Raw genomic sequence first — 13,677 nt, 5'->3', positions numbered from 1 at the left:
GCCGGTTTGCTACGCAGGTTTGGGCCATCAAATCTTGGGCAAAGTATAGACTATTATATATTGCTGGAAAGCCCTGGATGTCTACTTTCCAACGCCGTTGAGAGCGCGCCAATTAGGCTTCTGTAGCTCCAGAAAATCCGCTTCGAGTGCAGGGAGGTCAGAATCCAACAGCATCTGCAGTCCTTTTCAGTCTCTGGATCAGATTTTTGCTCAGAACCTTCAATTTCAGTCAGAAAATACCTGAAATCACAGAAAAACACACAAACTCATAGTAAAGTCTAGAAAAGTGAATTTTAATTAAAAACTAATAAAAATATACTAAAAACTAACTAAAAGATACTAAAAACATACTAAAAACAATGCCAAAAAGCATACAAATTATCCGCTCATCACACTTCTTGGTGGCCATCCTGAAAGGGAAAAGGTAAGTACTTTAAAATTACAAGGGTTAGAGCAAGGAAGAGGATAGGATACATTATAATCAATGCACGGTAAAGAAGGATGTGGTTAACACATGGTCATGACTACATGTGATCAGTTCATCAATGGAAACATAGCAAGTACATGTGATGGCAATTAGATGCAAGATGTTTATTGGCATGCCGGCAAAGGCATGAGTAGCATAGATCAAGCATTAAATGTCCAAGTTATATTATCAACTCTTTCAAACTAACAATCTATTTGTATTGACAACTAAATTTAATCAATAAAATATAAAAGGGGTTTTGTGAAAAACAGGCATTAGAGTGGTAGAATAGAATAATTTAAAATAATGTACAATGCCATACGGGCTTTCTCACAAACACTTAGCATGTGTGGTAAATATGTGATTGAAAGCATTAATTTGAACATGCAAGCAACCCTTTTAAGAAGTAATGTTTAATTGTCAAGCTGTTCTTTAATACACTCACAAGCAAAATATAGAAGAAAACAAGCACCCAATTAAATTTCTAACACCAATCAAAAGAATATAAAAAAAAAGAAAGAAAAAAGAAAACGAAGATAATGAGAGGAAAAAGGAAAAAGGAAGAAGAAAATAAAAAGAAAAAGAATAATGAAAAAGTAAAGAACCTTGATAATGGATGTGAAAAATAAGGGAGGAGAGAGTGAAAAGTGAGAAAGAATAAAGAAGGAAGAAGGGAGAAGAAAGAAATAAGAAGGGATAAGAGAAAGTAGGATTGGGGAAGAAAAGATAAGATATCTGGCACTGATCTGGATAAGTTGTGCGTCGCATGTGACGTGGATGCGTGGGGCATGCGGTCGTGTGGTTTGTGATAATTTCAGTTGACGTGGACGTGTGGGTCACGCGGACGCGTGACCTGACTTGTGCTATTGGTGCGAAAGCAGCATCGTGCACGCACAAGTCGCTGATTCATACGTACATTGCCAAAATTTAGGATGATGCGTGCGCATGGGTGACGCGCACGCGTGAATGGCCTCTACTTGAATAATGACGTGGACGCGTGGGGCATGCATTCACGTGATGGGGCTGGTGCTTCCAGCACATTTCCAGCCATAATCCATCATAACTTTCTGCCAGACACTTATTTTACGTCGATATCGCAGGGTCACGCGTGCGCGTGAGTGACGTACATGCGTGGAAGGCTGATTTTGCAAGTGACGCAGACGCATCTGGGACGCGTTTGTGTGGGCGTGTTTGTGCCTATGGCACGCCTCTAGCCAAGCTCCCGCATATTTCTCTGCTTCTTTTCTTTGTGTTACGAAAGCACATATGACGCGTACGCGTCAGCGACGCTTGTGCGTTGCGTGCTTTTTACTCCTTTTTTTATGCAGAATACGAATGCCAATGTAGACTATGTGCAGAGATTATGAGAAGAGTTACTAAGAAAAAATAAAGTAGAAAATGAAAATAAAATGAAGACTGAAACGGAACGATCATACCATGGTGGGTTGTCTCCCACCTAGCACTTTGCTTTTACGTCCTTAAGTTGGACGGTCTTTAGGCTCATTCTGCTTCTGTTGGTGAGTCTTCTAGGAGGAAGACCTCTAGCTCTTTGTGATCCTTCATCTTCTCACCATGATAAAGCTTTAGGCGGTGTCCATTGACCTTAATAAATTTGGAGCTAGAAGGATGACGCAGGTGAAAAACTCCGTATGGCTCTGCTTTTTCTACTCTGTAGGGACCTTCCCATCTTGATCGCAGTTTGCCTGGCATAAGCCTCAGTCTGGAGTTGTAAAGAAGAACTAACTCCCCTGGTCTGAATTCTCTCCTTTTAATGTGCTTGTCATGGACGGCCTTCATCTTTTCCTTGTACCGCCTGGAGTTGTCATATGCTTCTAGGCTAAGGTTCTCTAATTCTGCTAGTTGCAGCTTCCTTTCAGCACCAGCTTCCTTAAAATCCATGTTGCATTCCTTTATAGCCCAGAAGGCCTTGTGTTCCACTTCTACTGGAAGGTGGCAAGCCTTACCATACACTAAGTGGAAGGGGCTCATCCCAATGGGTGTCTTGTATGCTGTTCGATATGCCCAGAGCGCATCTTGTAACCTGGCACTCCAGTCCTTTCTATGAGGCTTTACTATCTTCTCCATAATGTGTTTAATCTCTCTGTTAGACACTTTTGCTTGCCCATTGGTCTGGGGATGATAAGATGTTGCTACTTTGTGAATAATCCTATGCTTCTTCAGTAATCATGTTAGTCTCCTGTTATAAAAGTGAGTGCCTTGGACGCTCACGATTGCTCGTGGTGATCCAAAGCGACAGATAATATGGTTTCTAACAAAGGAAACAACAGTGTTAGCATCATCAGTATGGGTAGGAATTGCTTCCACCCATTTAGAAACATAATCTATAGCTAACAGTATATAAAGGTAACCACTAGAGTTTGGAATTGGACCCATGAAGTCAATGCCCCAAACATCAAAAATTTCATAGAAAAGCATAATCTGTTGAGGCATCTCATCCCTCTTGGATATATTACCAAACCTTTGGCATGGGGAACAAGATTTACAAAATATAGCAGCATCTTTAAAAACAGTAGGCCACCAGAATCCACAGTCTAAAATTTTTCTAGCTGTCCTTTGAGGGCCAAAATGTCCTCCACTCTCAGAAGAGTGGCAGGCCTCTAAAATGGACTGAAATTCTGATAGAGGTATACACCTTCTAATTACCTGGTCAGCACCACACCTCCACAAATATGGATCATCCCATATATAATATTTGGACTCGCTTTTTAGCTTGTCTCTTTGTTGCTTAGTAAAATTGGGAGGGAAAGTATGGCTAACTAGATAATTAGCTACAGGTGCATACCAAGGAGCTACTTCAGATACTGCATGCAAGCTATCAAATGGAAAAGCATCATTGATAGGAGTGGAGTCATCCTTAATGTGCTCAAGGCGACTCAATTGGTCTGCCACTAAATTCTGGTTACCACTCTTATCCTTAATTTCTAAGTCAAATTCTTGCAACAACAGTATCCACCGTATCAACCTTGGTTTGGACTCTTTTTTAGCTAATAAATATTTTAGAGCTGCATGGTCCGAGTACACTACTACCTTAGTACTAAGTAAATAGGCTCGGAATTTATCCAGATCAAAAAAAATAGCAAGAAGCTCCTTTTCAGTAGTAGTGTAATTAGATTGAGCAGCGTCTAAAGTCTTAGACGCATAAGCTATTATGAAAGGATCCTTACCTTCGCGATGAGCCAGTGCCACTCCTACTGCATGGTTGGAGGCATCACACATAATCTCAAAATGCTGGCTCCAGTCTGGTCCTCTCACAATTGGAGCTTGAGTTAGGGCGATATTCAATTTATCAAATGCTTGCCTGCAATCCTCACTGAACTCAAACTCAATATCTTTCTGCAGTAGTCTGGATAAAGGTAATGCTACCTTACTGAAGTCCTTAATAAATCTCTTGTAGAAACCTGCATGGCCAAGGAACGAATGGACTTCCCTCACAAAAGAGGGGTAAGGTAAACTAGAAATGACATCTACCTTTGCTAGATCCACAGAAATACCAGTATGAGAGACAACATGTCCTAGAACAATCCCTTGTTTTACCATAAAATGACACTTTTCAAAATTCAATACAAGATTTGAACTAACACACCTGTCTATTACTCTAGATAAACTATCTAAGCAAAGGCTAAAAGAATCACCGTATACGCTAAAATCATCCATAAAAATTTCCATACAATTCTCAATAAGATCAGAGAAAAGACTCATCATGCACCTTTGGAAAGTAGCCGGTGCATTGCACAAGCCAAAAGGCATTCTCTTGTAAGCATAAGTCCCAAATGGACATGTAAAAGTAGTCTTTTCCTAATCTTCAAGAGCTATATGAATTTGAAAATAGCCTGTATAACCATCTAAAAAGCAGTAATGGGATTTACCTGACAAGTGATCAAGAATTTGATCAATAAATGGCAGGGGATAGTGATCCTTATGAGTGGCTTGGTTGAGACGCCTGTAATCAATACAAACTCTCCATGAATTCTGCACTCTAGTTGTCAGGAGCTCTCCATGCTCATTCTTTACTGTTGTGACCCCAGACTTCTTGGGCACCACTTGTACTAGACTGACCCATTCGCTATCTGAAATGGGGTAGATGATGTCTGCTTCAAGTAGCTTGGTTACTTCTTTCTTGACAACCTCTAAGATCGTGGGATTCAGTCTTCTTTGGGGTTGACGGACAGGCTTTGATCCCTCTTCTAAAAATATTCTGTGCTCACAGACTTGAGGGCTGATGCCTACTATTTCCGCCAAACTCCACCCAATCGCTTTCTTATGTTGTCTCAGCACACTGAGCAGCTGCTCCTCCTGTTGGGAAGTGAGTTCCCTTGCAATGATAACTGGGAACTTCTGATTATCCTCAAGGTATGCATACTTGAGGTGTGGAGGGAGGGGTTTCAATTCCGATCTCTGCTCATGGCTAGGCTCTGGATTATCCGGGGTTATTGATAATGGCAAAGTGTCCTCATTATGTTCAGAGGGTGTCCCCACACTTGGACCTTGCTCCAAGTGCTTCTCTTCTACTTCTTCTTGGTGAACTTCAGCTACAGTTTCATCAATGATGTCGCACTGGAAGATAGAATGGTCTTCCGGAGGGTGCTTCATAGCTTCATTCAAACTGAAACTCACTGCTCTGCCATCTATCTGAAAGGAGTAAGTTCCTGAGAATCCATCCAACTTGAACTTCGAAGTCTTCAGGAATGGTCTTCCAAGCAGGATTGATGACAGTTGATGAGCGGATAATTTATACGCTTTTTGGCATTGTTTTTAGGAAGTTTTTAGTAAGTTCAAGCTACTTTTAGGGATGTTTTCATTAGTTTTTATGCTAAATTCACATTTCTGGACTTTACTATGAGTTTGTGTGCTTTTTCTATGATTTTAGGTAATTTCTGGCTGAAATTGAGGGACCTGAGCAAAACTCTGATAGGAGGCTGACAAATGACTGCTGATGCTGTTGGAATCTGACCTCCCTGCACTCTAAATGAATTTTCTGGAGCTACAGAACTCCAAATGGCGCGCTCTCAACGGCGTTGGAAAGTAGACATCCAGAGCTTTCCAGCAATACATAATAGTTCATACTTTATTCGGGAATTGACGACGTAAATTGGCTCTCAACGCCAATTTCATGTTGCTGTCTGGAGTAAAACGCCAGAAACACGTCACGACCCGGAGTTGAACGCCCAAAACACGTTACAACTTGGCGTTCAACTCCAAAAGAAGCCTCAGCTCATGGATAGATAAAGCTCAGCCCAAACATACACCAAGCGGGCCCCGGAAGTGGATTTATACATCAGTTACTTATTCCTGTAAACCCTAGTAGCTAAGTCTAGTATAAATAGGATAGTTTACTATTGTATTAGACATCTCTGGACGCCTAGTCCTTAGACCTTGGGGGCTGGCCACTCGGCCATGCCTGAACCTTTCACTTATGTATTTTCAACGGTGAAGTTTCTACACACCATAGATTAAGGGTGTTGAGCTCTGCTGTACCTCAAGTTTTAATGCAATTACTACTATTTTCTATTCAATTCTCTTTATTTCTGTTCTAAGATATTCGTTGCACTTCAACTTGATGAATGTGATGATCCGTGATACTCATCATCATTCTCACCGATGAACGCGCGTGACTGACAACCACTTCCGTTCTACTTTAGACCGGGCGCATATCTCTTGGATTCCTTAATCAGAATCTTCGTGGTATAAGCTAGAATTGATGGCGGCATTCATGGGAATCCGGAAAGTCTAACCTTTTCTGTGGTATTCTGAGTACGATTCCGGGATTGAATGACTGTGACGAGTTTCAAACTCCTGAAGGCTGGGCGTTAGTGACAGACGCAAAAGAATCAAGGGATTCTATTCCAACCTGATTGAGAACCGACAGATGATTAGCCGTGCTGTGACAGAGCATTTGGACCATTTTCACTGAGAGGATGGGATGTAGCCATTGACAACGGTGATGCCCTACATACAGCTTGCCATGGAAAGGAGTAAGAAGGACTGGATGAAGTAGTAGGAAAGCAGAGATTCAGGAGGAGCACAGCATCTCCATACACCTATCTGAAATTCCCACCATGGAAATACATGAGTAACTTTATCTTTATTTTAAGTTTATTATTTACTATTTATTTTAGAAAATCCATAATCAATTGGTTTAATTCGCCTGACTGAGATTTACAAGATGACTATAGCTTACTTCATACCAACAATCTCTGTGGGATCGACCCTTACTCATGTAAGGTATTACTTATACGACCCAGTACACTTGTTGGTTAGTTGAACGGAGTTGTGTCCACACATAGTTGTGAATCATGGTATTGGCATCATGTTTTTGGCGCCATTACCAGGGAAAGAAAGAGCAATGAATTTTACATAAACATATGAATCACAATTTCGTCCACCAAGTTTTTGGCGCCGTTGCCGGGGATTGTTGAGTTTGGACAACTGACGGTTCATCTTGTTGCTCAGATTAGGTAATTTTCTTTTTATTCCTTTCAAAAAATATTTTAAAAAACTTTTTCAAAATTTTTCTTTTTCGTTTTTCCAAAAATTTTTTTCGAAAAAATTAATAAAAATCCAAAAGAATTAATAAAATCATAAAACTCAAAAATATTTTGTGTTTCTTGTTTGAGTCTTGAGTCAATTTTTAAGTTTGGTGTCAATTGCATGCTTTAAAAATTTTACTTGCATTTTTCGAAAACATGCATTCATGGTGTTCTTCATGATCTTCAAGTTGTTCTTGACAAGTCTTCTTGTTTGATCTTGATGTTTTCTTGTTTTGTGTTGTTTGTTGTTTTTCATATGCATTTTTTGTTTGTTAGAGTCCATGCATTAAAGATTTCTAAGTTTGGTGTCTTTCATGTTTTCTTTGCATCAAAATTTTTTTTTTCAAAAATATGTTCTTGATGTTCATCATGAACTTCAAAGTGTTCTTGGTGTTCATCTTGACATTCATAGTGTTCTTGCATGCATCATGTGTTTGATCCAAAATTTTCATACTTTGGGTCATTTTTATGTTTTTCTCTCTCATCTTTAAAAATTCAAAAATAAAAAAATATCTTTTCCTTATTTCCCTCCAAATTTTTGAAAATTTGAGTTGACTTGGTCAAAAATTTTTAAAATTAGTTATTTCTCACAAGTCAAGTCAATTTTTCAATTTCAAAAATCTTATCTTTTCAAAATCTTTTTCAAAAATCATATCTTTTCAATTTTATCTTTGTTTTTCGAAAATTTTCAAAAATCTTTTTCAAATTATTTTCAAAATATTTTTCTTATCTTTATATCAAATTTTCAAAATTACACTAACAATTAATGTGATTGATTCAAAAATTTGAAGTTTGTTACTTTCTTGTTAAGAAAGGTTCAATCTTTAAATTCTAGAATCTTATCTTTTAGTTTCTTGTTAGTTAAGTAATTAATTTTAATTTTAAAAATTTAAATCTTTGTCAAAATATCTTTTTCCTAAAAAAATCTTATCTTTTTATCTTATCTTTTTCAAAATTTTATCTTTTTCAAAATTTGCTTTTAAAATATCTTATCTAACTCCTTATCTTCTTATCTTTTCAAATTTGATTTTAATATCTTTTTCAACTAACTCTTTGACTTTGTGTTTGTTTCTTATCTTTTTCAAAACAAACTAACTACTTTTCCTTCTCTAATTTTAGAAAATATCTCATCTCTTTTTCAAAAATTCTTTTTTGTTTTAATTTTTAATTTTAATTATATCTTATCTTTAATTTTCGAAATTACTAACCCCTCGAATTCTCCCTCTCTTCTCTTCTTCTATTTATTTATTTACTAACACTTCTCTTCACCTATCTTCATCTAAAAAAAATCCGAACCCATTCTTCTTCACTCTTCTCCCCTTTCTTCTTCTACTAATAATAAGGATCCTCTTTACTGTGACATAGAGGATTCCTCTTTCTTTTTTTCTTTTTCTCTTCTCTGTCATATGAGCAGGAACAAGGAAAAAGGCACTCTTGTTGAAATTGATCCAGAACCTAAAAGGACTCTGAAGAGGAAACTAAGAGAAGCTAAATTACAACAATTCAGAAACAACCTTTCAGAAATTTTCGAACAAGAGAAGGAGATGGCAGCCGAACCCAACAACAATAATGCAAGGAGAATGCTTGGTGACTTCACAAAACCAACGTCCAAAGTTGATGGAAAAATCATCTCCATTCCTGCCATTGGAGCCAACAATTTTGAGCTTAAGCCTCAACTAGTTGCTTTAATGCAACAGAACTGCAAGTTTTATGGACTTCCATCTGAAGATCCTTACCAGTTTTTAACTGAGTTCTTGCAGATTTGTGAGACTGTTAAGACGAATGGAGTAGATCCTGAAGTCTACAGGCTCATGCTTTTCCCTTTTGCAGTAAGAGACAGGGCTAGAATATAGTTGGACTCACAACCTAAAGATAGCCTGGACTCCTGGGATAAGCTGGTCACGGCTTTCTTGGATAAATTCTTTCCTCCTCAAAAGCTGAGCAAGCTTAGAGTGGATGTTCAGACCTTCAAGCAAAAGGATCGTGAATCCCTCTATGAAGCTTGGGAAAGATACAAGCAGCTGACCAAAAGGTGTCCATCTGACATGTTTTCAGAATGGACCATATTAGATATATTCTATTATGGTCTATCTGAGTTTTCGAAAATGTCACTGGACCATTCTGCAGGTGGATCCATTCACCTAAAGAAAATGCCTACAGAAGCTCAAGAACTCATTGACATGGTTGCAAATAACCAATTCATGTACACTTCTGAGAGGAATTCCGTGAATAATGGGACGCCTCAGAGGAAGGGAGTTCTTGAAATTGATGCTCTGAATGCCATATTGGCTCAGAACAAAGCGTTGACTCAGCAAGTCAACATGATCTCTCAAAGTCTGAATGGATGGCAAATTGCATCCAACAGTACTAAAGAGGCAGCTTCTGAAGAAGCTTATGATCTTGAGAACCCTGCAATAGCAGAGGTAAATTACATGGGTGAACCTTATGGAAACACCTATAACTCATCATGGAGAAATCACCCAAATTTCTCATGGAAGGGTCAACAAAAGCCTCAACAAGGCTTTAATAATGGTGGAAGAAATAGGCTCAGTAATAACAAGCCTTTTCCATCATCTTCTCAGCAACAGACAGAGAATTCTGAACAAAGCTCCTCTAATTTAGTAAATTTAGTCTCTGATCTGTCAAAAGCCACTTTCAGTTTCATGAGTGAAACAAGATCCTCCATCAGAAATCTGGAGGCACAAGTGGGCCAGCTGAGTAAGAAAGTCATTGAAACTCCTCCCAGTATTCTCCCAAGCAATACAGAAGAAAATCCAAAAGGAGAGTGTAAGGCCATTGATGTGATCAATATGGCCGAATGCACAAGGGAGGAGAAGGACAAAAATCCTAGTGAGGAGGACCTCCTGGGACGTCTCTCAAGCAAGAGGGAGTTTCCTATTAAGGATCCAAAGGAATCTGAGGCTCATATAGAGACCATAGAGATTTCATTAAATCTCCTTCTGCCATTCATGAGCTCTAAAGACTATTCTTCCTCTGAAGAGGATGAAGATGTGACTGGAGAGCAAGTTGCTCAATATTTAGGAGCTATCATGAAGCTGAATGCCAAGCTGTTTGGTAATGAGACTTGGGAAAGTGAACCTCCCTTGCTCATTAGTGAACTAGATACCTGGATTCAGCAAATTTTACCTCAAAAGAGACAAGATCCTGGCAAGTTCTTAATACCTTGTACCATAGGCACCATGACCTTTGAAAAAGCTCTATGTGATCTGGGGTCAGGGATAAATCTTATGCCACTCTCTGTAATGGAGAAGCTGGGGATCATTGAGGTACAACCTACCTTGTTCTCATTACATTTGGCAGACAAGTCATTAAGACAAGCTTATGGATTAGTAGAGGACGTGTTAGTAAAGGTTGAAGGCCTTTACATCCCTGCTGATTTCATAATCTTAGACACTAGGAAGGAAGAGGATGAGTGCATCATCCTTGGAAGACCTTTCCTAGCCACAGCAGGAGCTGTGATAGATGTCAACAGAGGTGAATTAGTCCTTCAATTAAATGGGGACTACCTTGTGTTTAAGGCACATGGCCATCCCTCTATGACAAAAGAGAGTAAGCATGAAGAGCTTCTCTCAGTTCAGAGTCAAGAAGATCCCCCACAGTTAAACTCTAAGTTTGGTGTTGGGAGGCCACAACCAAACTCTAAGTTTGGTGTTACATCCCCACAACCAAACTCTAAGTTTGGTATTGGGACTATACAACATTGACCTGATCACCTGTGAGGCTCCATAAGAGCCCACTGTCAAGCTAATGACATTAAAAGAGTGCTTGTTGGGAGGCAACCCAATTTTTATTTATCTAATTTTAATTTTATTGTTATTTTGTGTTTTATTAGGTACATGATCATGTGGAGTCACGAAAAAAATATAAAAATTAAAAACAGAATCAAAAACAGCAGAAGAAAAATCACACCCTGGAGGGAGGACAAACTGGCGTTCAACGCCAGAACAGAGCATGAATCTGGCGCTGAACGCCAGAAACAAGCAACATCCTGGCGTTTGAACGCCAGGAATGTGCCTTGAGGAAAGTTGGCGCTGAACGCCAGTAACAAGCATGGGACTGGCGTTCAACGCCAGAAACATGCTACACATGGGCGTTGAACGCCCAGAGTGTGCATCATCTCGGCGTTTAAACGCCAGAATGGTGTGCAAAGGCATTTTATATGCCTAATTGGTGCAGGGATGTAAATCCTTGACACCTCAGGACCTGTGGACCCCACAGGAACACCTCAAGATCTGTGGACCCCATAGGATCATCTCAGGATCCCCACCTAACATATTCCCACCTTACCTCCTAATCCTATAACACTCTTCCCCAAAACACACTTCCCAACAACTTCAATCTCTCTTCCCAATTACCCATTCACCACTCACATCCACCCACTCTTCCCCATAAACCCCACCCACCTTCAAAATTCAAAAACACTTTTCCACCCAATCCCACCCTAAATGGCCGAACCTACCCTCCCCCCTTTTCCTATATAAACCCCTCCATTCTACTTCATTTTCACACAACACAACCCCCTCTTCCCTACCTTGGCCGAAACCTACACTCCCCCTTCTCCTCCATATTTTCTTCTTCTTCTTCTTCTCCTCTTTTTTCTCTTGCTCGAGGGCGAGCAATATTTTAAGTTTGGTGTGGTCAAAGCATAATCTTTTTATTTTCCATTACCATCAATGGCACCTAAGGCCGGAGAATCCTCTAGAAAAGAAAAAGGAAAGACAAAAGCTTCCACCTCCGAGTCATGGGAGATGGAAAGATTCATCTCCAAAAGCCATTAAGACCACTTCTATGATGTTGTGGCAAAAAAGAAGGTGATCCCTGAGGTCCCTTTCAAACTCAAGAAAAATGAGTATCCGGAGATCCGATATGAGATCCAAAGAAGAAGTTGGGAAGTCCTAACCAACCCCATGCAACAAGTCGGAATTTTAATGGTTCAAGAGTTCTATGCCAATGCATGGATCACTAGGAACCATGATCAAAGTGTGAACCCGAGTCCAAAGAATTATCTCACAATGGTTCGGGGGAAATACTTAGATTTTAGTCCGGAAAATGTGAGGTTGGCATTCCACTTACCCAGGATGCAAGGAGATGAACGCCCCTACACTAGAAGGGTCAACTTTAATCAAAGGTTGGACCAAGTCCTAATGGACATATGTGTGGAAGGAGCTCAATGGAAAAGAGACTCCAAAGGCAAGCCAGTTCAACTGAGAAGACTGGACCTCAAGCCTGTGGCTAGAGGATGGTTGGAGTTCATTCAACGCTCCATCATTCCCACTAGCAACCGATCTGAAGTTACTGTGGATCGGGCCATCATGATTCATGGCATCATGATTGGAGAGGAAGTAGAAGTTCATGAAGTCATCTCCAATAAAATCTACAAAATAGACGATAAGTCCTCCAACACGGCAAGGCTAGCTTTTCCTCATCTTATTTGCCATCTATGTTACTCAGCTGGAGTTATCATAGAAGGAGACATCCTTATTGAAGAGGATAATCCCATCACCAAGAAAAGGATGGAGCAAGCAAGAGAGACCCTCCACGGATCTCAAGAGATGCATGAGGAAGCTCATCATCAAGAAATCCCTGAGATGCCTCAAGGGATGCACTTTCCTCCCAACAACTATTGGGAACAACTCAACACTTCCTTAGAAGATTTGAGCTACAATGTGGAACAATTAAGGGTGGAACATCATGAGCACTCCATCATTCTCCATGAAATAAGAGAAGATCAAAGAGCAATGAGGGAGGAGCAACAAAGGCAAGGAAGGGACATAGAAGAGCTTAAGGACATTGTTGGTCCTTCAAGAAGAAGACGCCACTAAGGTGGATTCATTCCTTGTTCTTATTTCTCTGCTGTTCGGTTTTTATATTATATGTTTATCTATGTTTTGTGTCTCTACTTCATGATCATTAGTGTTTAGTAACTATGCCTTAAAATTATGAATAATTCCATTAATCCTTCACCTTTCTTAGATGAAAAATGTTTTTAATTCAAAAGAACAAGAAGTACATGAATTTTGAATTTATCCTTGAATTTAGTTTAATTATATTGATGTGGTGACAATACTTTTTGTTTTCTGAATGAATGCTTAAACAGTGCATATTTTTTATCTTGTTGTTTATGAATGTTAAAACTGTTGGCTCTTGAAAGAATGATGAACAAAGAGAAATGTTATTGATGATCTGAAAAATCAATGAAATTGATTCTTGAAGCAAGAAAAAGCAGTGAAAAAGCAAAGGCTTGCGAAAAAAAATGGCAAAAAAAAAAGATTAGAAAGAAAAAGAAAAAGCAAGCAGAAAAAGCCAATAGCCCTTAAAACCAAAAGGCAAGGGTAAAATGGATCCAAGGCTTTGAGCATCAATGGATAGGAGGGTCCAAGGAAATAAAATCCAGGCCTAAGCGGCTAAACCAAGCTGTCCCTAACCATGTGCTTGTGGCATGCAGGTCCAAGTGAAAAGCTTGAGACTGAGTGGTTAAAGTCGTGATCCAAAGTAAAAAGAGTGTGCTTAAGAGCTATGGACACCTCTAACTGGGGACTTTAGCAAAGCTGAGTCACAATCTGAAAAGGTTCACCCAGTCATGTGTCTGTGGCATTTATGTATCCGGTGGTAATACTGGAAAACAAAATGCTTAGGGCCACG

General features: G+C 39.4%; 1 protein-coding gene across 1 annotated transcript; it reads right to left on the bottom strand.

Annotated features, from left to right (window-relative positions):
* Positions 1–1,966: 1,966 nt before the first annotated feature.
* Positions 1,967–2,551, bottom strand: LOC130966190 (uncharacterized). Its single transcript, XM_057890967.1, has one exon. It carries the CDS (start codon positions 2,549–2,551, stop codon positions 1,967–1,969), a length of 585 nt encoding a protein of 194 aa, XP_057746950.1.
* Positions 2,552–13,677: the final 11,126 nt, after the last annotated feature.

The sequence above is a fragment of the Arachis stenosperma genome, chromosome 3 (assembly GCF_014773155.1).
Source record: "Arachis stenosperma cultivar V10309 chromosome 3, arast.V10309.gnm1.PFL2, whole genome shotgun sequence".
Lineage (NCBI taxonomy): Eukaryota > Viridiplantae > Streptophyta > Magnoliopsida > Fabales > Fabaceae > Arachis > Arachis stenosperma.
This window is presented reverse-complemented; position numbering and strand designations above follow the sequence as displayed.